This window comes from Colias croceus, chromosome 23, assembly GCF_905220415.1.
Source record: "Colias croceus chromosome 23, ilColCroc2.1".
Lineage (NCBI taxonomy): Eukaryota > Metazoa > Arthropoda > Insecta > Lepidoptera > Pieridae > Colias > Colias croceus.
Window position 1 is genome coordinate 177954 of NC_059559.1, and position 26202 is coordinate 204155.

Consider the following 26202-nt stretch of genomic DNA (forward strand, 5'->3'; position numbering starts at 1 on the left):
TAGATTTACGCCCGCGGCTTCGCCCGCGTTTTCAAAGGAAAACCCGCATAGTTCCCGTTCCCGTGGGATTTCCGGGTTAAAACCTACCCTATGTGTTAATCCAAGTTACCTTCTATATATGTGCTAAATTTCATTGTAATCGGTTCAGTAGTATTTTTCCGGACGTATAGAAATTTTCCTGGCGTATAGAAATGAATGATCAAGTTGAAGATTACTCGAGATCTCAAAAACGGCGCAACGGATTTTGATGCGGTTTATTTTAATAGATAGAGCGGTTAATGAAGGAATTTTATAAGTTTTAAATGTTCATAAAATTTGCAACCGAACGAGGCCGCGGCGAATTTCTAGTTAGGTATATTATGAACGTTTTATGTATTTGTAGGTAATTTTTTTTTTTTTAGTGTTGTTTAGTTTTGTTATACGAAAATACCTATGTAGAGTTTGAAAAACTAAAAAAAAACACGCTTTCAAGTTAGATACTTACCACTAAAAAGTAGAAAATAATTCTTAATCTAGGAATCAAGCAATAACCAAGACATATTTTATTTTTGAACGCATTTTTATTAAACTTTGCACTTATGTAGAGTACCTATGTATGAAGTAAAATAAAAAAAAAAAGTTGAATGTTTTCCATCCATTTTGGATTAGGTACATGTAAATTTAATGAATAGATCCAGTACCTACGACCATAATGACGAACATAATGGGTTGTGTATGACATTGACAATATTATGACAATCTGCACATTGAAGATCTTTTTTTTTTTTTTTTTTTTTTTTTTTTTTTTCGAGTTCGAGTAAGTAGTTAATTTTGCATCAGGAATCGTGCAAATCCAACACAAAACTTTGATTATTATTATTTTATCTCTCTTTTCTCGTCATACACACCGCGCGAACGGTTACTTATCGATGTCTCTCTCGCACTCGACCACGATGAATAACGAAACGGAGACGCGTGTAATGTAAAACGGCGTGTTTATAAAAACGGCGTCGTACGCGTTTTCGTATTCATTCGAAGCGCAACCACTTCTCCGTGCGGTCGTATCGCGGCCACTTTGTTGTTTTATTTCTCTATAATATAGTGAATTCGAATTTCGACCAAGCCCGCCGATCACAATGGCTCGCACAAAGCAGACCGCTCGCAAGTCCACCGGTGGAAAGGCGCCGAGGAAGCAGCTCGCCACCAAAGCGGCCCGCAAGAGTGCGCCCGCAACCGGTGGCGTGAAGAAGCCCCATCGCTACAGGCCCGGCACGGTTGCTCTGCGTGAGATTCGTCGCTACCAGAAGAGCACTGAGCTACTGATCCGCAAGTTGCCGTTCCAACGTCTCGTCCGTGAGATAGCGCAGGACTTCAAGACTGACCTCCGCTTCCAGAGCTCGGCCGTCATGGCCCTGCAGGAGGCGAGCGAAGCGTACCTCGTAGGTCTATTTGAAGACACCAATCTGTGCGCTATACACGCTAAGAGAGTGACCATTATGCCAAAGGACATTCAATTGGCCCGCCGTATCCGTGGTGAACGCGCCTAAGATCCGTTTGTTGTTTGCATTGTTCGTGTCTCGTCGTGTCGTGTCGTGTGGTGTGTGGTTTCAATATGAAATAACATAACATAACTGTGCACGACGAAACGTAAATGTAAAGTACACAACTCATTTAATTAGTATAGAATAAGATAACGTATAAACTCCTGAAGGCTTACGCCTGAAGGCTTATTTTTAGTATGAATAAATGTATGTCTTATTTGAGTTCTTAAATGTAAAGTTTTATATGTTTGGAAAGTAAAGTATTTAATCTGTCTAGTATTAACGTAGAGTAAGCTCCTGAAGGCTTATGCCTGAAGGATTATTTTATAACTAAGAATAGAATAGCGAATTTATATGTAAAGATGTTTGTTAAATTGTTATTACGTAGTCATAATTAGATAGGAAAATTTATGAAAGATTATGACTGAAGACTTATTTACTTGGAATTTAAAATATTTATGTCTTGTTTAATGATAGTAAATGTTTATGTTTGTTTATTGAATATTGAAAATGTCTTTGTTTATGTGTTGCCTTAAGTATACGATAATGTTTTGTCTTTCTTTGAATTTACTATTGTAGATGTTAATATTTAATGATTATGTAATGATTAGGATATGTAAATTTAATGTTTCTTTTCCCGACAGCATCACGTCCGCGACTGCGCGCACAAACCGTTCCCCGCAGTATATTTATACACCTGAAGCGGGGGACGGGGTAGTATAAAAGTAAATTTCGGGAAAATCGTGCGCGCAGTCTAAACGGGGCGTTGGCGGGATATGTTATGGATGTAGAATTAATTAGTAATGTAATAATGAATGTAATGAAAACGTAGAAAATGTAAAATTGTGTAAAAATAAAGAGAATGAAAATAAAGGGTGAGGAAAGGGGCGTGGCCAGCCGGAGTGGAGGGGATAACACGTAGAGTATAAATATCGACGCAAAACCGGTTGCGTCATGGCATTCCAGTTGCTCCCGCGCTACAAGAAGAAACTAAGGAAATAACTCCGCTCCGGCTTGGCACCCTGGCCCTCTGCGTATGAAGAAATAATTGTTTGTATTATTTACAAACCCCCCCGCCACTACAGTCCACTTGAGAGGGCCTGCCGCCAACATTGGTCAGCTTCGAACCGGATCAGAAGAAAAATGAACACGAGAAGCCGGAGCGGAAGAGGAGCCACGCCATCGGTATCCGAGACGACCGCCACCGCCACAGGAACGTCATCAACGAACACATCGGAAGAAACGAGCGGCACGACGGAGACATCGGAGACCTGCACGACCGCGACGAGAACGACGAGGACAGAAGAAAAGAGCAGCTCGACGCCACCTACGCCGAGCACCATGCCCGCCGACAAGTTGCAGCCAGCGCCGTCACCCGTCGTAGGATACACAAACGCCGCTTTCGCGGCGCCAGCCGACAACGCCGACGCGCCGACGACCGCCGCTTTCGCGGCGCCAATAAGCAACGTCAACTTAAATACAAACGCCGCTCTCGCGGCGCCATCGAACGTCGCCGTCGGGTCGCCAGCACGCCGCTCGAAGACGCTCCGCCAGGCATCAGAGGTGCGGTCGCGGCGCTCCGTAGCCTCCCGCAAGAGACTCCTCGCGGAGTTGGAGGCGAAGGAACGCCTAGCCGAACTAAAGCTGGAAGAAGCGAAGGCCGCAGCAGAACTAGAAAAGGCGCGGTTAGAAAGAATCCGCGCTGAAGAAGAATCAACAACGGAAAAGGAAGAAGAGGACTACGAACCGGAACGACGGGTCGAGTCGTGGTTGAAACAGCATTCAAGCCAGCCACTGCCACCCGCCGCCAACCCGACTCGCGAGCTCTCACCGCCACGCTACATAGCGAAGAACACCGACAACAAGGAAGACCGAGGATGGGGGGCCCGCCAGGAACAGGACGACGGGCAACGGGAACCGAAGAAAGACCCGCCCACGCGGTCACCAGAAGTTGCGGCAATTGTAACCGCCTTCAACGAAGTCGCAAGAAGCCAAAGGAAAGTAATAAGATACGGCGGTGAACTACCGACGTTCACCGGCTCCAGCAACGAGTGGCTATCGTTCAAGGCATCGTATGAAGAAACTGAAGAGGGATTCACCGACGGGGAAAACGTCGCACGATTGAGGAAGGCGCTGAAAGGAGCAGCCCTAGAAGCCGTCACCGCCCTACTCATATCACACACCGGACCCGAGAAGATCATCGAAGCCCTGCAGAGAAGGTTCGGCCGCCCAGACGCGCTCGTTTTGGGTGAAATGGAAAAAATTAAATCGCTACCACGAGTGTCGGACAACCCCCGGGATGTTTGCATATTCGCAAACAAAATAGCGAATATCGTCGCCACCGTCGAAATACTAGGAAAACCAGAATACCTGCACAGCCCGGAAATGCTGCGGCAGGTGCTCGAGAAGCTCACACCGATCATGAAGAATAAGTGGTACGACTTCGCCGCCGACGAACGAGACAAGACACCGCTACTGAAAAAGCTCGCAGAGCTCCTGAATAAAGAAGCAGACAAGTGCTCCAGTTACGCTCCGTTAGACACAGAGACGGAGAGGATAACAAGGAAAAGGACGGAGCGCGCCTACGCAGCAAGCAACGCGAGCGAGCGAGAAACAAGATGCCCGGTGTGCGAGCGAGAACACAAGCTTATCGAGTGCCGACAATTTACGAACAGCGACGTAAATACACGATGGGAAATAGCGAAGAAACATCGAGTGTGCTTCCGCTGTCTGCGAAGCAAACATCAACGAGCAACATGCCGCGCTCGTCCATGCGGCCTCAACGGGTGCACCATGAAGCACCACAAGATGCTCCATCATACAAAGACAGCGGAAAAGAAAAATGAAGAAACGACTCAACCGCAAGCCGAAACGAAGAACGACGAAAAAGTCCTCATGTCGGCGATAAACATCAACAGCGCTACGTCGGAGCAACCTACGCGCCGCCGCGCGTATCTGAAGATCGCCCCCATCACCATCACGGGGCCGAAAGGAAAATGCGACACGTACGCGCTGCTCGACGAGGGAAGCACGGTGACCATCATAGAAACGGCGCTTGCAGAACAGCTGGGTCTCGACGGGCCACGCGAGTCCATCACAATTCAAGGTGTGAATGGACACGAGAACGAGCACGAGTACAGCAAGAGAGTGAAGGCACGAGTACGAGGACGGCATGAAGAAAAAGATTACGTATTAGACAACGCCCGCACCGTGCACCAACTCCACGCGTTCACGCAGTCCATCCGCGAAAGTGACATCGCCCGCTGCAACCATCTGCACGACCTGCAAGACGACCTGCTGTACGAGAATGCAACACCGAAGCTGCTGATCGGACAAGACAACTGGGAGCTCATTATAACACGTAAACTACGGCACGGCAAGAGGAGTCAGCCCGTCGCATCGAAGACACTGTTAGGATGGGTACTGCACGGCTGCCGTTCATCGAACAAGCACCCAGTTTTGTTCTGTTCTCATCTCTCGGAAGCGGAGAAGTCACCCGACACACTCGAAAATATGATGAAGAAATACTTCGAATTAGAATCCATCGGCATCGAACCTAAGCGACAGCGCAGCGACCCGGAGCAGCAGGCACTCAACATACTGGAAAAGAAAAGTCAACGCCTGCCGTCCGGCCGATATGAAACCGGACTCCTATGGAGAGACGAGTCCGCAGATACACCGAACAACTACGGCGACACACTGAAAAGACTGAAGACATTGGAAAAGAAATTGGACAAAGACGGAGAGCTGAAGAGACAATATGAGGAAAGAATCGAAAATCTACTCTCGTCCGGCTATGCAGAGAAGGCGCAGACTCCGCCCACCGGCGGGAGAGTGTGGTACCTCCCACACTTTCCAGTGATCAACCCGGACAAAGCGAAGATTCGTCTGGTGCACGACGCGGCCGCTAAGTCACACGGCCGCTCTCTCAACGACATGCTGCTGCCCGGGCCCGACCTACTGCAATCTCTGCCCGCCGTCATCATGAAGTTCCGTCAACATCCAATCGCCGTGTCCGCCGACATCAAGGAAATGTTCATGCAGATAAAAATTATAGAAGAAGACCGCGACGCGCTGCGCTTCCTCTGGCGTGGCGACCGACGCGACGACGGGCCGCCCGATGAATATCGTATGACATCGCTCATCTTCGGCGCCTCTTCATCACCGTGCACCGCGCTCTACATCAAGAATAGAAACGCGCAAGAACACGCGAACGAGAGTCCGGCAGCCGCACGCGCGATTCAAGAGAACCATTATATGGACGACTATATACATAGCTACGCGACCGAAGATGAAGCAAAGGAGATAACGGCGCACGTCGATCGCATACATCGATACGCCGGCTTCGAGCTACGTGGGTGGGCGTCGAACAAAGAAAACGCGATAAGAAACTTTACGAACACCGGGGCGACCACCGTCGAGATCGGCGGGAGCGAGACAGAGCGAACATTAGGGCTACTTTGGCATGTGAAGCAGGACTACATAGGCTTTCGTGTCAACACGAAACGTGTACCACAAGAAATAATCGAAAATAAGCGAACACCTACGAAGAGAGAAGCCCTCAGTCTCATCATGTCGGTCTTCGACCCACTCGGCCTCATCGCGCCCATCCTCACACCGGCGAAAAGGATAATGCAGGATACGTGGAAGTACAACACCGGCTGGGACGACCCCATTCCCGACGCGCTACAACACCGCTGGGAAAACTGGGTGGCAAATATACAGCATCTCGACGCGCTCCGCATCCCGCGCTGCTATGACTACGAACCCGCTGCTGAGAGAGAGGTACACACGTTTGTGGACGCCAGCGAAGAGGCATACGCAGCAGTCGTGTATATCAGAGCGACGCGCGCCGACGGATCAATACACATCGCGATCGCCGCCGCGAAAAGCAGAGTCACGCCCACGAAACCGGTATCGATTCCACGTCTGGAGCTGCAAGCCGCCCTGCTCGGAGCACGCCTCACACGAACAGTCGAGGAAGGCCACGACTTTGTCTTCAAGAGAAAAGTGTATTGGAGCGACTCGAGAACAGCACTCGCATGGATACGCGGCGAGCCCCGCACATACAAGACGTTTGTAGCGCACAGACTAGCCGAAATAGAAGATCTCACGAAGAAGGATGAATGGCGCTGGGTTCCCACGGCGCACAATACGGCGGACGACGCTACACGCAACACCCCCGCTGACTTCGACCCGCAACACCGTTGGTTCACCGGTCCAGACTTCCTCCGCTATGAAGAATGCGACTGGCCGGTTGAGAAGAAGGAAAACATCACCGACACGGGCGAAGAAAAAGAAAAATGCGGCGCGTTGAACTCGTCGGACCCCGCCCCCGCGTTCATCGACCTCGAACGCTTCTCAACATGGACTCGGCTAGTGCGCACAACGGCCCGCGTACTGCAATTCATCGAACTCTGTCGTCGCCCCAAACAACTCGTCAACGCAACACGTCGAAAACGTACAAGAAAAAACGAAGAAAAGGACGCGACGTGGAAAAGAAATACGAAAAAGAACAAAGAGAAAATCGTCTCGCGTCCGAACAACGAAGAAAGAAAATATATAATACTGAGCGCGCGCCACCTACGCGCCGCGGAAAACGTGCTTGTGAAATTAGCACAACAAGCAACGTACGGAAAAGAGATAGCGATACTACAGCGAGGAGACCCGCTCACTGAAAAATGTCAAGGTCCACTAGCGGGATTAAGTGTCGCATTGAACGAAGAAGGAATACTGAAACTACGAGGAAGGGTGAATGAAGCCAGCGCGATCGAGGCAGAGGCCGCAAACCCGACAGTGCTCGACGGAAAACACAAGTATACGCAGCTCTACATACAGCATGTACACGAAAAGTTACATCACGGCGGCGTCGAAATTGTAGTAAATGAACTAAGGCAAAGACTGTGGATAACAAGAATACGACCCGCGACAAAGGAGGTGCTAAAGAGCTGCCCGCGCTGCCGCCTGCTGCGCGCCAAACCCGCGCGCCCATCCACCGGCGACCTGCCTGCCGCACGCCTCGCGCATCACGCGCGCCCATTTACATTCACCGGACTCGACTACTTCGGCCCGCAAGAAGTAACCGTCGGCCGCCATCGAGAGAAGCGCTACGTGGCCCTCTTCACGTGCTTAACATCGCGCGCAGTACATCTAGAAGTCGTCGCCTCGCTCAGCACCGACTCAGCGATCAACGCGCTGCGCCGCTTCATAGCGCGGCGCGGCTGCCCGGCCGAAATATGGAGTGACAACGCGACGTGCTTCCGCGCGGCCAACCGAGAGCTCACGGACGCGTGGGCCGCACTTGAAGAAGAAGCAGCAGCCCGCCGCATCAGCTGGCGCTTCCTTCCGCCGGCCGCCCCATTCATGGCCGGCGCGTGGGAGCGCATGGTACGCACCGTGAAAGAAGCCCTACGCCACACGCTTCACGAGCAGCACCCCAGTGACGAGACGCTCGTCACACTCCTCGCCGAAGTAGAAGCCACCGTAAACTCACGCCCACTCACTCATGTGGCCGTGACCCCCGACGTGCCGCCCGCCATCACACCGAATATGATCCTGCTGGGCTCCAACTGTTACGTGCCGCCACCCTGCACCATCGAAGAAGACCAAACAACAGCGCGCACACACTGGAAGCGCGCGCAACAGCTCGCCGACACCTTCTGGCGACGCTGGGTGCGAGAGTACCTGCCCGTACTCCAACAGCGGCGGGAGCCCCACGCAAGCGGCGCGGCCCCCAAGATCGGCGACCTGGTCATCGTGTGCGACTCCAATCATCCGAGGAACACGTGGCCCCGAGGACGAGTCATCGCCACGTATCCCGGCAAGGACGGCGAGGTACGAGTGGTCGACGTGGAGACCAGCGGCGGCAGAATCCTCCGGCGGCCCACCAAGAAGATCGTCGTGCTACCAGTTCGAATCGCAGAGTGCGACGGCGGGAGAAATGTGCACGACGAAACGTAAATGTAAAGTACACAACTCATTTAATTAGTATAGAATAAGATAACGTATAAACTCCTGAAGGCTTACGCCTGAAGGCTTATTTTTAGTATGAATAAATGTATGTCTTATTTGAGTTCTTAAATGTAAAGTTTTATATGTTTGGAAAGTAAAGTATTTAATCTGTCTAGTATTAACGTAGAGTAAGCTCCTGAAGGCTTATGCCTGAAGGATTATTTTATAACTAAGAATAGAATAGCGAATTTATATGTAAAGATGTTTGTTAAATTGTTATTACGTAGTCATAATTAGATAGGAAAATTTATGAAAGATTATGACTGAAGACTTATTTACTTGGAATTTAAAATATTTATGTCTTGTTTAATGATAGTAAATGTTTATGTTTGTTTATTGAATATTGAAAATGTCTTTGTTTATGTGTTGCCTTAAGTATACGATAATGTTTTGTCTTTCTTTGAATTTACTATTGTAGATGTTAATATTTAATGATTATGTAATGATTAGGATATGTAAATTTAATGTTTCTTTTCCCGACAGCATCACGTCCGCGACTGCGCGCACAAACCGTTCCCCGCAGTATATTTATACACCTGAAGCGGGGGACGGGGTAGTATAAAAGTAAATTTCGGGAAAATCGTGCGCGCAGTCTAAACGGGGCGTTGGCGGGATATGTTATGGATGTAGAATTAATTAGTAATGTAATAATGAATGTAATGAAAACGTAGAAAATGTAAAATTGTGTAAAAATAAAGAGAATGAAAATAAAGGGTGAGGAAAGGGGCGTGGCCAGCCGGAGTGGAGGGGATAACACGTAGAGTATAAATATCGACGCAAAACCGGTTGCGTCATGGCATTCCAGTTGCTCCCGCGCTACAAGAAGAAACTAAGGAAATAACTCCGCTCCGGCTTGGCACCCTGGCCCTCTGCGTATGAAGAAATAATTGTTTGTATTATTTACAAACCCCCCCGCCACTACAGTCCACTTGAGAGGGCCTGCCGCCAACAATAACATAACATGACATAGCACAGAGGACACGTCATCGGACATCGAATGTTAAAAAAAAAAAAAAAGGCCCTTTTCAGGGCCGCACGTGATTCATTTTAATAGTACCTAACCTAACTATAAATGTTTTCCACTGTGCAGTAACAGAAACAGACAACGAAATACCTAATAATATTGTTATGAGAATGATAAATATTAATATTATTATATTACCTACTGCATACTGAATATTGTTATAAATAACAAACAAACAGAAAACTTACCTACCTGATGAATTTTAGATTTTAGTAATGTAAACATTCAGTAACCATTAACCTTAAATTCTTCTAATGAAATAGTTTTTTCATTTAGATGTTGGTACATTTGGCATTTTTTTTTTTTTTTTTTTTTTTTTTAAATCACAAGGCTGAGGTAAAAATATAACAGTACAGACTACAGTCGAATTGGGAATCATCAAGGAGGATTTTATTTAATAACTTAATTAAAGATATTATATTATGAAACCTTATTTGTGTTAAACTTTTTTTTTTTTTTTTTAAATCACATAAGGCTGAGGTAAAATAACAGTACAGACTACAGTCGAATTGGGAATCATCAAGGAGGATTTTATTTAATATCTTAATTAAAGATAATATAATATTATGAAACCTTATTTGTGTTAAACTTTTTTTTTTTTTTTTTTTTTTAAATCACATAAGGCTGAGGTAAACTACGATACGGTTACGGTATTTTTTTTTTTTTTTTTTTTTTTTTTTTATTTAATTTCTCTAAAAATATTTGCGATTAAAAAAAATGAATTAATGTTGTCAATTATTGTGATTGAGTTTGAATTTATGATTTTGATATCATATTATTATTATTATTCAAAGATTATTAACGTAGTCCCTCGATATGCACGATATATTATCTATCCGTCTCCGTCGCGCATCGAGGCCGGGCCGAGCGAAACGCGTGTATAATGTGTGTGTATAAATAGAGGCGATTTAAACGTTGCGGAGCGCACAAGCTTTCGGGCACGCAGCGAGTAAGCAAGTATCTAAACGAGTAGAATCACGCAAGACAGTCGGCGATATGACAGGCCGCGGTAAAGGAGGCAAGGGGCTCGGAAAAGGTGGCGCTAAGCGGCACAGGAAGGTGCTCCGTGACAACATCCAGGGTATCACGAAGCCCGCGATCCGTCGTCTCGCTCGCAGGGGTGGCGTCAAGCGTATATCCGGTTTGATATACGAAGAGACGCGCGGCGTTCTCAAGGTATTCCTCGAGAACGTGATCCGCGACGCCGTCACTTACACCGAGCACGCAAAGAGGAAGACCGTCACCGCAATGGACGTCGTGTACGCGCTGAAACGTCAGGGACGTACCCTCTACGGATTCGGCGGTTAATTGTTTTTACATAGTAATTGTGTTACTTCAAAGATCGTCCGTCCGTTCGTACGTACGTCAATTCTTCCATACAATCGATTCGGCCTTTAATACTTCTTGGTACGAATAAAGATGGGCGTACGATCACCACGGCGATGATTTTGAAACAAACAAATTAACTACAAAAAGGCCCTTTTCAGGGCCGCAAACGATTCATTAATTCCACAATATTATATAATATTGTATTATGGATATGTTTCCCCTCGCGCGCAAAACTACAACACTCGCTATCATTTCACTTGTACTCTCTATAATATTATTATGTGTGCTAAATTTCATTGTAATCGGTTCAACACATACATACATACATACATACATACATACATACATACATACATCCATCCATCCATCCATCAAAAACTTTCGCATTAATTATAATATTAAGTATAGTAGAGCCACTTTAATAGGCAACATTTGACAGTTCAACAAAATTCAACAACGTAATCTAGTAACGACGACATAGAATAACAAGATAGGTATTTCGTTTTGTTAGAAATGACCGATAAAAGTAATAATTTTAAGATATTTTCATTTTACTGATAAACCATTCTAAACATAATAAATACCAGAGGCGTTACTCTAAAAATCGAAATCTGACATCTAGAATAGAATGCATTGATTACGTCTTGTGAATAAAAATCATCATCATCATAAATTAATAAATTCGATTGACAAATGTTTCAAATCCGTATCGATTTATTCACTTTAATCGATGTTTTTAAGCAGGTTACCTCTGTTCGAAGATAAAATTGATAGACGTCAAATGTGGCCTATTAAATTGGCTCGACAATAGGTACCTAATTAGATTCATTATTATATTCTTATTTAAGTACCTATTATTATTTACTGCGCTTAGGTACATTACGAAGATTTAAGGAATCTACAACGGTACGACAATAATTCATCAAAACATGGATACGTCATTGTCGCTATTGAATTTGTAATTGCATTAAGTTGATGATGATGATGATGATGATGATGATGATGATGATGATGATGATGATATATAAGTAACTTAACGATTAGGTAAATAATAAACTATTAATTAACTACATTCGTGTTATTATCGATTCGTCATCATAATATTGTTACTTCTCCTCTGTCTATTATTTAGGTATTGCTTATTATGCGTTATTATGCGACGATATTAAGTTAACACAATAATAATATATTAATAAATACGCAATTGTGAATCGTAGTCTCGTTCTCGCGCGGCCTATATAATATTTTGACAATATTAAGACGTGCGGGCGGTGCGGTGTGGTGTGCGTACTATGTACCTACTGGTTAATACTTACCTGTGACAATACATATTATGTGACATTTATTTATAATATTGTCATTTCTTTATTGTGGCACATTCGTATTGTTATTATTTTTGTATTTAAAGGACGTTAAACATATTCGACCGATCGCCGAACTGTGTGTGTAGCCGGCCGCGCGGTCGTCGTTTGCGTTATGCTGTTCTACAACAGGTCACATTCATCCCCCTAAAAACCGTCGCAAACATATTATATGGCGATTACGAATAGTTTCACCTTAACGTCTGTATATCAGTGTATTGAGAGAGCCTTTTTCGAAACGACAATCGGTTTAATTACAGGTGAAATGATAATTTTAAAGTTGACACCGCGCACGCGGATAGCCCTTGGCAAAATTTAAACGTCCATCGCGATCGATGCGCTCCTCGAGCGTCGCGCGGGCTTGCACACTACGAGGGCCGATCTCAAAAGGGACGAGAAACATGTGAAACGTATGCTTTTAAACGTTAATTTCACGTAAAATATACGTTCGAACGGAGGCATGTTAGTGAAAAGTTTCAAGCGCGACCGCGAGAAAACGTATCTCGATTGCACGGTTCCCCGTGAGGTAAACCGTCCAGTCGATTCCTACACTAGCGACACCGTACGTCGAATACAGTGAAACCTACTACGTACTACGTATAACAGTAATTATATTATATACTAATATAATATAATAATTATTACATATTGTCGACGTGAAGTTGAATTTTAATTAACAAAAATGGCAGACACCGCAGTCGAAACTGAAACTCCGGCGCCAGCGTCGACGCCCGCGAAGAAAGCGCCCAAAGCAGCAGCAGCAGCAGCAGCGGCGTCGGGAGGAGCCAAGAAAGCGGCCAAAGCGAGATTGGCGCACCCGAAGACGTCGGAAATGGTGAACACTGCGATCAGCGATCTCAAAGAGCGTAGCGGCTCTTCCCTGCAGGCGATCAAGAAGTACATATCGGCCACGTACAAGGTGGACGCGGATAAACTGGCGCCGTTCATTAGGAGATATCTCAAGGGCGCCGTCGAATCCGGCACGCTCGTTCAGACGAAGGGCAAGGGCGCATCTGGCTCGTTCAAACTGGAGTCAAAGTCCTCCGCGGCCAAGAAGAAGACCGCTCCGTCGAGCGGAGCCGCCGGCAAGGGCTCCGGAGCGGCGGCGGCCGTCAAGGTGCGCAAATCTGGCGGCGGTGGCAAGGCGCAAGCGGCCGCCAAAAAGACGGCCGTCAACGCAGGCAGCAGGTCCAAGAAGGCGGCGGCAGCCGCCGCCGCAGCAGCGGCCGCAGACTCTTCGTCCTCGCCGTCCAAGTCGAAAGCGTCAGCGGTGAAAGACAAGAAAGTAGCTGCAGGCAGAAAGAAGCCCGCCGCGGCCGCCAAGAAGGCGCCGGCTGCGGGCAAAGCGGCCGCAAAGCCCGCCGCAGCAGCGTCGGCCGCCGCGCCGAAGGCTAAGAGGAGCGCCAAACCGCCCACGAAGAAGCCGAAGGCACCGAAACCGAAGAAAGCGGCAACGCCAAAATCCAAAGCGGCCACCGCCAAGAAAGCCTCGGCCGCGTCCAAGAAGTGAACGTGTGGTGTGCGTGCAATCGATCAATCGCAGGCGCAAGCGCAACCTAATTCGACTTCGAGGAAGGTTGGAACTGGTTATGCAGTGCAGCGGTCTCAGCAAAATAGATATTAATATATTTATTATATTATATCTATCGCCAAAAAGCCCTTCTCAGGGCTAACATATATTTTCGAATGCGCACTCACTACGAACGGTTAACGTTTCCTTCCAATTTGCGAGGACGAACAAGCAACTTGTAGGTACAATAAAACTACAATATTATAACATCTACAGTCTACTACTACCACCTATATACATAATCAACAAACTCAAACTCAAACATTAATTATTATTATTCATGTTTTAATCATGTCATTATTATTACAATTTTACATACATACATACATACATAATATATTATAGTAGCAACATGCATGCACAATATAATAACAACAAGAAAATCAAATCTACAGCTTTACGTTAGGTTACGTTACTACAACTACACATCGACGCGCAATGAAATAAGAAAAAAAAAAAAAAATAATCAAACACCTACGTAATACGTACGGTAAACACACACGTTACTTTTCACCTTCAACTTGCAAAATAAAATATTATGTAACTAATCATCGCACACTACAACACGCTACCACACAGACACAGACACAGACAGGCAAACAAACATGCACCGCCCGCCCGCCCGCCCCACACCAGCGCACGCCGCCCGACCGACCGCCCGACGCCCGACTCCCTGTATGTATGTAGTACCTATGTAGGTATTTGTAATAATAAAAAATAAAACTAAACACAACTTTAAAAATTGTGTTAAAAATACTCTCTAAAATCTATCTATACTGGTATGAATTTATTATTGATGGTTGTCTAGACAACACAATCTGTTTCTGTTACTTATTTTAAAACAATCAACCACGGTACAGATACAAGTCTTTTCGACAGCGTCATAGAATTAGATTGTTGTAAAATCTCATATTAATAATTTATTATTGTAATGTTTGCTATAAAATCATTACAAATATATTTGGGGATGCTGTACACCGCATCAAAAAAATTAAAAAATGCTTAGGTAGGTATATTGTTTGTGTGAAATGTGAAAAAAATTATCATTATCATTTGCATGTATATGTACGTATGGTATGGGTCTTGATGAAGCCTCGCTTAAAAAAAAAAAAAAAAAAAAAAAAAATATTATTATTACCTATTTGACACGGTCGTGTTCACTGCGCATCGCTCGTCGTTTGTGTTCGCTCGCATTTCACGGCGTCATGCCCACCGCAATCACTAGGACGCGTGCCGTATAATATATTAAATCCGATGGCGTCTTAAAAAAAAAATACAACTTTAGTGATCGGCGCGTATCGTTGTACGTATCAAGTACGTACGTATCAGTTTTTCGTTTATTATATTATCAAAGAAAACAGTAAATAATGTCTGGACGCGGTAAAGGCGGTAAAGTGAAGGGGAAGGCAAAGTCACGTTCCAACCGTGCCGGTCTGCAGTTCCCCGTCGGCCGTATTCACAGATTGCTCAGGAAGGGCAATTACGCGGAGCGCGTGGGCGCCGGTGCCCCGGTTTACCTGGCGGCCGTGATGGAGTACCTGGCGGCTGAAGTTCTCGAGTTGGCCGGCAACGCGCGCGCGACAACAAGAAGACTAGAATTATTCCGAGACATCTGCAATTGGCCATACGTAACGACGAAGAGCTGAACAAGCTCCTCTCCGGCGTGACCATAGCACAGGGCGGTGTATTGCCTAACATTCAGGCGGTGCTGCTGCCCAAGAAGACGGAGAAGAAGGCCTAATTGGATTGCATTGCATTTACCAATAACGCTACAATTACATATTTTTATGTATGTTCATCATAATAATATTATGAATTGTTCAAAAGGCCCTTTTCAGGGCCGCAATATATGTCTTGAAAACAACGATAGTGATCGTTTACCATTTGACACGTACCAGAACATGAATAATATTAACTAACCTACGTATAATAAACTTGAATGAGCTATCTAAGACAAGTACCTAGTTCCTAAGATTAGCGCGTTCAAACAAACAAACTCTTCAGCTTTATAATATTAATTATAGTAGGTACATAATTATAGATGTTTAGTTTATAGTAAACCTTCTCGTTGAACGCATCAAAATACATTTTATGTTTGTTTGTCTACACTAATATTATTGAAGGAATTTTATAAGTTTTAAATGTTCATAAAATTTGCAACCGAACGAGGCCGCGGCGAATATAATAGTTAGGTATATTATGAACGTTTTATGTACCTATTTGTAGGTAATTTTTTTTAGTGTTGTTTAGTTTTGTTATAGGTACGAAAATACCTATGTAGAGCATGAAGTAAAATAAAATATATACTTAGTTTGAAAAACTAATTGCGAAATAATATTTTTAAAGTAAAACTAATGAAGAGGAAAACTTTGTTTGTTAATGAATAGGCTCATCATCAAAACTACTGGACCGATTTTGATGAAATTTGGCACAGACAGTCTTTAGACGCTGAGAAAGAACACAGGCTACTTTTTATTATTGCAAAATCATTCGAAAGCTACATCATCGACCATAATTAATATAATGGATAATAATAATAATATTATAACATTTATACCTACCATACCTTTCAAGGCTGCCTTTCAATTTTCTCGCTTTTGGAGACGACTGTATATTTTTTTATGTTTCCATAATATTATGCTTTCCAGAAATAATTTGTGTGTGCACATGCACATTTTTGTGGTTATCCTAAAAACTAATTGATAATAAATTATATAGGTACCATCATGATTTAGCTCGATATTTTTATACCTACCTGTTACAGAATTTTTTTCACTCACAACCGTTTTATTATATTAATAATATATATAACAACGCAATGCAATTTCATGTACTATCTTTGAATCAATATTATATTTATTTTGACAGACATCGTCAGTTTGATTTATTGGTGTCAATTTAAAAAAAAAGTTTAACACAAATAAGGTTTCATATCTTTAAGATAAATTTAAGATATTATTATTAAATAAAATCCTCCTTGATGATTCCCAATTCGACTGTAGTCTGTACTGTTATTTTACCTCAGCCTTATGTGATTAAAAAAAAAAAATCCTTAAATAAAATCCTCCTTGATGATTCCCAATTCGACTGTAGTCTGTATAATTGTTATTTTACCTCAGCCTTATGTGATTTAAAAAAAAAAAAAAATGCCAAATGAAAACATGTAAATGATTCACCGCATGTTCACCGCCCACTGTGTGGAGGGGACGCTTACGCTCCACGGTATTGGCCGATAACGAAAAGTGCTAGCTCGCATTACTAACCGATGGCCGTAACGCCGTGTGGCGCGATGTAGACCGGTTTTTGAACCGAAAAATGTTATACAGCCACGTCCGTCGCCTGTTTGTGTGTGCCCGCGTACATACAAGCTGTCGTTGTGTTCGTGTCTTACATTGTTTCCTTGTGCGTACTTCACGTCTTTCGTGTCAGTAAAGTCGTTTGCTAGTCGCCCCATTGAGAAGTTCGCCCGTGCTCGTTGAAGCCCAGATACGTCCCGCAGCACCGACTGCCGTTTGACGGTGAAAGCCGAAGAACGGAGAGGGCGGTGATGCGGCCGTAACTGTTGAGACAGCACAGACGGACGACCCAGTGCTTCGCCGAAGCACTCGACCCTAAAGGCCCTTCTCAGGGCCACACGGAGGCCGCGAGTATGCACGCGACTCCCGCGCGATCCGCGCGACCATCGCGCCCGCGCTTCGTAATACGCCACGACCGCTATGGAGCAGTCCGGTCGAGCTCCGCTCCCGGACGCCCCTCCCAACCGTTCTGGCAACCCGCCCCGCTATGGGAAACACCCAGGCCCGCCGCCGCCGCCGAGGAAGAGTCCGACGCGAATCAGGTCACATCACCACGTACCGCATATCTATCGGACGTGATGATGATAGATCGTTTCGTGCAGTCGGGCCACCTATCGCACAAACTGCGCGGATGGTTGGCATCCTATATTGAGATGCGTAGAGGTGATCTGGCGCGAATGCCGCCAGGCTGCTGGGAGGAGCCGTCGCCGGAGGACGAGCAGGTCTTGTTGGACAAGCTCGCCTCCGTACCGATCCCGCCCGGCAAGCCGAGAGCGAGGCGCCGCCGCCTTATTAGCAGCGACGAAGAGGAGGAGCAGGTCGAGTCGGCACAGGCCAAGCGGCCTTGCCAGACTCCCGCCCCCGCCGTCGCCACCCCCGCCATCGTTACTGCGATGGACACCTCCGCCGCGCCCGCACCGCAACCCGCCACCTACGCTGCGGTAAGTGCAGGCGCCGCCACCGGCGCTAAGCCACTACAGCCACTACACCCACGCGACCCGCGCCGCCCCCGCCGCATCGACGTCGGAGAGGCCGAGGAGCCGCAGCCCGGCCCATCCGGGCTACAACCGCCGCCGGCGACAAACAGCGGCACTACGCCCGCGCAGCCGCCCGCGCGCACAGCAGCGCCACCTGGCGCCGCTAACACAACCACAGTACCTAACGCAGCATCCAAGAGGTTCCCGCCTATTATCATTGAGTCGTTCCCAAATTGGACGACTCACCTGCGGGAGCTGACAAACATCATTGGACACCAGGTGAGCGCGCGCGCCTATGGGACGGGCGTGCGCTTCACACCTAAGGACGAGGCAGAATACCGCGCCATCGACCGCTACCTGCGCCGCATCGAGGGGGAGGGGGCCGACATAAGTTGGTTCTCATATTCCCCCGAAGCCGAGCGTAGCGTCAAGGTGGCCGTCCGCGGACTGCCCGTCAATACGCAGCCTGACGAGCTGCTCGCCGCGCTGCGCGAACTCGGGTATGACCCAGAGTTCGCGCGGCCCATTCGCGCCAGGAAGGGGCGCCCCGGATGCCTCTTCCTGGTAATACTGAGGAAAACACCAAATCTCACCCCGGGCATTTATGACATCAACGAGCTGATGCACATGCCCGGGGTAATCGTCGAGGCGTGGCGCTCGAAGCGGGGCCCGGCACAATGTCACCGTTGCCAGGGCTTCCGGCACTCGTCGCACAACTGCCACAGGCCCCTTGCCTGTGTGCGTTGCGGCGAGGGCCACGCGACCGCGGACTGCCCGCGGCCGAGAGACGCCCCCGCCATCTGTGCCAATTGCGCGGGGCCACACCCCGCAAACCACGCGTCGTGCCCGGTGATGCGGCGCGAGGCCCGCAACAAAAAGGCGGGCCCCATCGCGCGCACCACCACCACCACCACCCACGCACAGCAGCCGCGCACCGCGCCGGCCGCTAGACCCAGCGCGCCAGTAGCGCCGCCCGCACCCATCCAGCCGGTGCCGCGCGGAGAAGCGCACACCAGCGGCCTCATGGCGGCGGCAAATCCCGCCTCCGCCGCCCCCGCAAAACGTAAGCGACGAGGACGCGGGAAAAAATCCCGCTCGCAGCCCCCTCGGAGCGACGCCGCCACAGCGCCCCAAGCCGGCCCGTCCGCGCACATTCCGCCGGCGCAACATCGCACAATTACGACGACAGCCGAGCGCCCCCGAACGACAGCCGAGCGCCCCCGAACGGAGCCGAGTGCAACTTCGGCTCCCGAACATCGCCGAACACAGCCGACCGCATCATCGTCGGCACCGCAGCCCCCCCTAGCGGCGCCTGCCGATCCCGCGAAGCAAGCGGTGATCCGAGCGGCGTCGCTAGTACTCCAGAGCGTCCTGAGCGCCTTAGAGGAGGGAGCAGACCCCATACCCATAGTAATGCGGGGTCTCCTCAGCCTCCTACAACAATAGCGCTCAGGCTACTATATTGGAACGCCCGCACTATGGTGCCGGCGCATAAGAAGCCACTGCTCCGCCACCTGATGCGGGAGCAGAACATTGATGCGGCGCTGCTAAACGAAACGCAGCTGGGGCCATCTTCGAAGCTGAGCGCGTCCGGGTACGTAGTTTATCGCAGGGACGAGGTGTCGCCTACTGGCAGGCGATACCGCGGGCTTGCGATCCTTATCCGTCGGTCCATTCCTCATACCCCCCTCCCTGCTTTCACATCCCAGTCATTTTCCGCGCTTGGCGTTGAAGCGGAACTTCCAGGTGGCAGAATACGTATGTATGCTATATACAGACCGCCTACGGGGACTGTTGACACGAACGAGGTGAAACGACTTTTCGCCTCGGACGTGCCGACATTCGCCGCGGGTGACTGGAATAGCAAGCATACGCACTGGTTGTCTCGCTCTAACTGCCACAACGGCAACGCCCTCTATAACCTTATTGATTATAACAATATCGTAATAGAGGGTCCTCCTGAACCCACTCATTATCCCGATCAAGACTCCTACCGCGCGGACATTATCGACTTTTCGATCCACAATGTGGTCCGCCAGTCGATAACGCAAACTGTCATTGTGGACGAACTCGACTCAGACCACCTGCCGGTATTGGCCGAGTTCGCTGCAGACAGTCCGGCAATCGCCCCATCCCGCTCCCTCCGATGTGTAAATTGGAAGTTATTTGCAAGCACGCTTGAGCGCTCCACCCCCGCACGCGCGGTTACAAGCGCCGCGGACGTGGAGTTGTTTGCGAATGATTTGCAAGATACACTACAAACCGCCCTCGTCCGAGCCACGACACACAAACCGTCCACCTCCCGTCTCCCCCCCCTTCCCGGTTACCTCAAAAACCTTATCCAGAGGAAGCGATCTCTGCGACGGCAATGGCAGCGAACGCGCTGCCCGACCCTCAAGCGGCAACTTGTTCGGTTGCGTGAACAGGTTAGCACGGCGCTTGAGGAGCACAAAAGCGAGGGCTGGCACCGGTCGCTCGAACAGGCCGCCGAGGACTGGCCGTCGCTTCATCGACTCTGTCGCAGGTTCAAATCCTCAACCGCCCCCGCGCGCCCACTCACCGACTCCGCAGGTACTTATGTATACAGCCCTCAGGGTCGCGCTGACTTGTTTGCCGAACACCTGGCGCAAGTTTTTCAGCCGAACCCCCTGACGCCGTCGAACGCCGCCCACGCAACGGCAGTGAACGAATACCTAACGAGTTTTCTAAATTCACCGATGCCACTCGCTGAGGAAGCATTCTTCACGTCCCCGTCCGCCGTCCGCCGTGCGATTTCGCGTACAAAGTTGCGCAAAGCGCCCGGCGCGGACGGCGTGACGAATGAATCCCTCCGCCACCTCCCCCGTAAAACAGTCGCGGCTTTGTCGCGGCTGTTTAACGGTATATTACGCTCCGGTCACTTCCCTTCAGTGTGGAAGACCGGACGCGTAATAATGATCCCCAAACCCGGAAAGAATGCTTCCTTACCGAGCAGCTATCGACCCATTACTCTGTTGAGCACAGTCTCCAAAGTATTCGAGTCATTGCTGTTGCCAATGCTGCGCCCGTACTTGTCGCCTCGCGCTGAGCAATTCGGCTTTCGCGAGGCACACAGTACCACCCTTCAGGTGACAAGAGTATTGCACCACCTTAGCTCCGCTTTGAACAAGAATGAGAGAGCGGTTGCAGTGCTGTTGGACATCGAAAAGGCTTTCGACCGCGTCTGGCATGAGGGCCTTATATATAAGATCCTTACCGCCACCCAGTGCCCCGCGCGGCTCGTGAGGATATTGCACTCCTTCCTCACGAATCGTTCCTTTCACGTTTCCGTGTCCCCCGCCGTTTCACAAGACCACGCTGTGCAGGCGGGTGTCCCGCAGGGCAGCTGTTTATCGCCCGCGCTATACTCTGCCTACACAGACGATTTCCCCTCCCCCGCGCAACCCACTAACCATATCGTCGCTTTGTACGCCGACGATGTAGCCTTTGTCACCGCATCGGTATGGACATCGAACGCGGTGATAAAGGCGCAGCGTTGGTTGGACGAATTGCCTGCGTATTTTGAGCGCTGGCGGATTACCGCGAACGCTAAAAAGACACAGGCGATTGTATTCGGCGGTATGACCCCCTCCACCCACCTCACTCTGGCCGGTGAGCAAATCCCTTGGTCCAACAATGTCACCTACCTGGGCATCACTATTGATCGCCGGCTTCGCTTTAACAGCCACGTGAAGCGGGTAATCAATAAGTGTAAATCCGCCCACGCAATACTTCGTCCGGTGTTGTCATCCGAACTCCCGCTGCGTATAAAGGTAAGTCTGTATAAGATTTACCTACGGCCGCTCCTCACGTACGCCGCGCCCGCCTGGTATGCGTTTGTGTGTGAAAGCCTGCGCCGCAAAATGCGTGCGCGGCAGTCGCTCGCATTACGCACTATCGCTGGCGCGCCGTGGTGCGTGAGGAACGAGCGGATACGCAGCGATCTCGGTGTGGAAACACTTGACGATTTCATCCTACGCCTATCCCAAAACATGTTTGCGCGCGCGGATGCATCCTCTCATTCCCATCTCCGAGGGATTGCACCGATGCGCGCCCCTCCCGAGTCGCGCTGTCCCTTTCCGCGCGACTTGTTATCACCCCCCCCTCCCGCGGCGTACACAACGCCCTCCTATCCACCGGAATTGCTAGCTGCAATGTCGGCACCCCGAACCGCGCCTCCAGCGCCACCCTCCACCCACGCACTCCGTGCACTCCCTCACACCCCGGTGCATAACGCGCCATCCCTCCGATCCTTCCTACATGCACTTATAGTGCATTCCGTCACTCCCACGCCCCCGCAAGTCCCGCACTCTACTGCTCCGGCGCGCCCAGCCGCGCCGCCCACTACCCCTACGCCTACACCAATACAAATCCCGTCTGTCGGTACACAAGTACCCAGCCCACCTCCCCACCTATACTCCCACGCGCAATTGGCGCCTCCTACCCCGCCCATTCGTGTCGTTTCGCCCCAGTCCCCCTCCGTCCCCGGTCATGACACAACTCATGGCCGGGCTCGTAAAAGAAAGAGGTCGATTGATTCGCGCGACGCGGAATCAAATTCTAAAAAATAAGGGCTTTCACGCCCCCCCAAATTCCCGCCCGTGTTGACGGGCGGCGCTATACTCCCATTGAAGGGGGCTTCCCGCCCCGAACAATGTTCCCCACGCAGCCTCCTCGCGGAGGCTGCGTGTGCGAAGATCCCGATATGTATATGTAAATGTTATACATTTTCAATTGATTGAACTTATACTACAACAAGCAACATGCCGCCAAAAACGAGTGGAAAGGCCGCCAAGAAGTCCGGCAAAGCGCAGAAGAACATCTCGAAGTCTGACAAGAAAAAGAAGAAGCACAAGAGGAAGGAGAGCTACGCCATTTACATTTACAAGGTGCTCAAGCAGGTCCACCCCGACACCGGTATCTCCTCGAAGGCCATGTCCATCATGAACTCGTTCGTGAACGACATTTTCGAGCGCATCGCCGCGGAGGCGTCCCGGCTCGCTCACTACAACAAGCGGTCGACCATCACGTCGCGAGAGGTGCAAACCTCCGTGCGGCTGCTGCTGCCCGGCGAGCTCGCCAAGCACGCGGTCAGCGAGGGCACCAAGGCGGTCACCAAGTACACGAGCTCCAAGTGAGCGGCCGTCCGCCGTCGGGACAACGGCGTGGCGTGTTCGACTTATCGAACGCCCGCTCGCTCGCGTTTTGTGTTTATTATTATTATAAATACTATCAAAACAACAACGGCCCTTTTCAGGGCCACAATATATTTCATGAATGAATTGTGTGTGTTTACACGTCAAAAATACGTTTCTCCAACACGAACAACAGCAGTGAGAAAAAAAAAAGAAAACCTAAAGTTGTAATTTTGAAATTCGAATTTCGAATTATACGTTTAACGTTGGTCATTTGCGGGTATGATTTATTTTAATTTATTTACAAACTAGGGCTTCGCCCGCGGTATATATATTAAAAAAGTAGCCTGTGTTCTTTCTCAGCGTCTAAAGACTGTCTGTGCCAAATTTCATCAAAATCGGTCCAGTAGTTTTGATGATGAGCCTATTCATTAACAAACAAAGTTTTCCTCTTCATTAGTTTTACTTTAAAAATATTATTTTGCAATAATAAAAAGTAGCCTTCGAGATGCAGTCTATCTATTGAAATAAACCGAATCAAAATCGGTTCTCTAGTTTTAATTATACAAATTTATAATATAGGGAAAATAGCACACACGGACAGACATTCGAACCGATTTTCTGTTGTGTTATATTTATATAGGTACCTAGTTTTGTGTTTTGTAATAGTTTTAGTAAATTAATATTTTGTACTAGATTTACGCCCGCGGCTTCGCCCGCGTTTTCAAAGGAAAACCCGCATAGTTCCCGTTCCCGTGGGATTTCCGGGTTAAAACCTACCCTATGTGTTAATCCAAGTTACCTTCTATATATGTGCTAAATTTCATTGTAATCGGTTCAGTAGTATTTTTCCGGACGTATAGAAATTTTCCTGGCGTATAGAAATGAATGATCAAGTTGAAGATTACTCGAGATCTCAAAAACGGCGCAACGGATTTTGATGCGGTTTATTTTAATAGATAGAGCGGTTAATGAAGGAATTTTATAAGTTTTAAATGTTCATAAAATTTGCAACCGAACGAGGCCGCGGCGAATTTCTAGTTAGGTATATTATGAACGTTTTATGTATTTGTAGGTAATTTTTTTTTTTTTAGTGTTGTTTAGTTTTGTTATACGAAAATACCTATGTAGAGTTTGAAAAACTAAAAAAAAACACGCTTTCAAGTTAGATACTTACCACTAAAAAGTAGAAAATAATTCTTAATCTAGGAATCAAGCAATAACCAAGACATATTTTATTTTTGAACGCATTTTTATTAAACTTTGCACTTATGTAGAGTACCTATGTATGAAGTAAAATAAAAAAAAAAAGTTGAATGTTTTCCATCCATTTTGGATTAGGTACATGTAAATTTAATGAATAGATCCAGTACCTACGACCATAATGACGAACATAATGGGTTGTGTATGACATTGACAATATTATGACAATCTGCACATTGAAGATCTTTTTTTTTTTTTTTTTTTTTTTTTTTTTTTTCGAGTTCGAGTAAGTAGTTAATTTTGCATCAGGAATCGTGCAAATCCAACACAAAACTTTGATTATTATTATTTTATCTCTCTTTTCTCGTCATACACACCGCGCGAACGGTTACTTATCGATGTCTCTCTCGCACTCGACCACGATGAATAACGAAACGGAGACGCGTGTAATGTAAAACGGCGTGTTTATAAAAACGGCGTCGTACGCGTTTTCGTATTCATTCGAAGCGCAACCACTTCTCCGTGCGGTCGTATCGCGGCCACTTTGTTGTTTTATTTCTCTATAATATAGTGAATTCGAATTTCGACCAAGCCCGCCGATCACAATGGCTCGCACAAAGCAGACCGCTCGCAAGTCCACCGGTGGAAAGGCGCCGAGGAAGCAGCTCGCCACCAAAGCGGCCCGCAAGAGTGCGCCCGCAACCGGTGGCGTGAAGAAGCCCCATCGCTACAGGCCCGGCACGGTTGCTCTGCGTGAGATTCGTCGCTACCAGAAGAGCACTGAGCTACTGATCCGCAAGTTGCCGTTCCAACGTCTCGTCCGTGAGATAGCGCAGGACTTCAAGACTGACCTCCGCTTCCAGAGCTCGGCCGTCATGGCCCTGCAGGAGGCGAGCGAAGCGTACCTCGTAGGTCTATTTGAAGACACCAATCTGTGCGCTATACACGCTAAGAGAGTGACCATTATGCCAAAGGACATTCAATTGGCCCGCCGTATCCGTGGTGAACGCGCCTAAGATCCGTTTGTTGTTTGCATTGTTCGTGTCTCGTCGTGTCGTGTCGTGTGGTGTGTGGTTTCAATATGAAATAACATAACATAACATAACATGACATAGCACAGAGGACACGTCATCGGACATCGAATGTTAAAAAAAAAAAAAAAGGCCCTTTTCAGGGCCGCACGTGATTCATTTTAATAGTACCTAACCTAACTATAAATGTTTTCCACTGTGCAGTAACAGAAACAGACAACGAAATACCTAATAATATTGTTATGAGAATGATAAATATTAATATTATTATATTACCTACTGCATACTGAATATTGTTATAAATAACAAACAAACAGAAAACTTACCTACCTGATGAATTTTAGATTTTAGTAATGTAAACATTCAGTAACCATTAACCTTAAATTCTTCTAATGAAATAGTTTTTTCATTTAGATGTTGGTACATTTGGCATTTTTTTTTTTTTTTTTTTTTTTTTAAATCACAAGGCTGAGGTAAAAATATAACAGTACAGACTACAGTCGAATTGGGAATCATCAAGGAGGATTTTATTTAATAACTTAATTAAAGATATTATATTATGAAACCTTATTTGTGTTAAACTTTTTTTTTTTTTTTTTAAATCACATAAGGCTGAGGTAAAATAACAGTACAGACTACAGTCGAATTGGGAATCATCAAGGAGGATTTTATTTAATATCTTAATTAAAGATAATATAATATTATGAAACCTTATTTGTGTTAAACT

The 26202-nt window shown here is 47.5% G+C and overlaps 6 protein-coding genes and 1 pseudogene across 6 annotated transcripts; all 7 read left to right on the plus strand.

The window, feature by feature from the left end:
- Nucleotides 1–958: 958 nt before the first annotated feature.
- On the plus strand, nucleotides 959–25625 carry LOC123702072 (histone H3). Its single transcript, XM_045649718.1, has 2 exons — nucleotides 959–1601; nucleotides 25536–25625. The coding sequence occupies exon 1, from the start codon at nucleotides 1116–1118 to the stop codon at nucleotides 1524–1526; it is 411 nt and encodes a 136-aa protein (XP_045505674.1). The 5' UTR covers nucleotides 959–1115; the 3' UTR covers nucleotides 1527–1601; nucleotides 25536–25625.
- Nucleotides 2664–8480, plus strand: LOC123702528. Its single transcript, XM_045650304.1, has one exon. The coding sequence runs from the start codon at nucleotides 2664–2666 to the stop codon at nucleotides 8478–8480; it is 5817 nt and encodes a 1938-aa protein (XP_045506260.1).
- Nucleotides 10460–11051, plus strand: LOC123702091 (histone H4). Its single transcript, XM_045649736.1, has one exon. The coding sequence runs from the start codon at nucleotides 10552–10554 to the stop codon at nucleotides 10861–10863; it is 312 nt and encodes a 103-aa protein (XP_045505692.1). The 5' UTR covers nucleotides 10460–10551; the 3' UTR covers nucleotides 10864–11051.
- LOC123702070 (late histone H1-like) lies at nucleotides 12666–13942 on the plus strand. Its single transcript, XM_045649716.1, has one exon. The coding sequence runs from the start codon at nucleotides 12928–12930 to the stop codon at nucleotides 13753–13755; it is 828 nt and encodes a 275-aa protein (XP_045505672.1). The 5' UTR covers nucleotides 12666–12927; the 3' UTR covers nucleotides 13756–13942.
- On the plus strand, nucleotides 15063–15661 carry LOC123702083 (annotated as a pseudogene).
- LOC123702086 (histone H2B) lies at nucleotides 22845–23363 on the plus strand. Its single transcript, XM_045649731.1, has one exon. The coding sequence runs from the start codon at nucleotides 22870–22872 to the stop codon at nucleotides 23242–23244; it is 375 nt and encodes a 124-aa protein (XP_045505687.1). The 5' UTR covers nucleotides 22845–22869; the 3' UTR covers nucleotides 23245–23363.
- Nucleotides 24894–25625, plus strand: LOC123702071 (histone H3). The gene has a single exon (XM_045649717.1). The coding sequence runs from the start codon at nucleotides 25050–25052 to the stop codon at nucleotides 25458–25460; it is 411 nt and encodes a 136-aa protein (XP_045505673.1). The 5' UTR covers nucleotides 24894–25049; the 3' UTR covers nucleotides 25461–25625.
- Nucleotides 25626–26202: the final 577 nt, after the last annotated feature.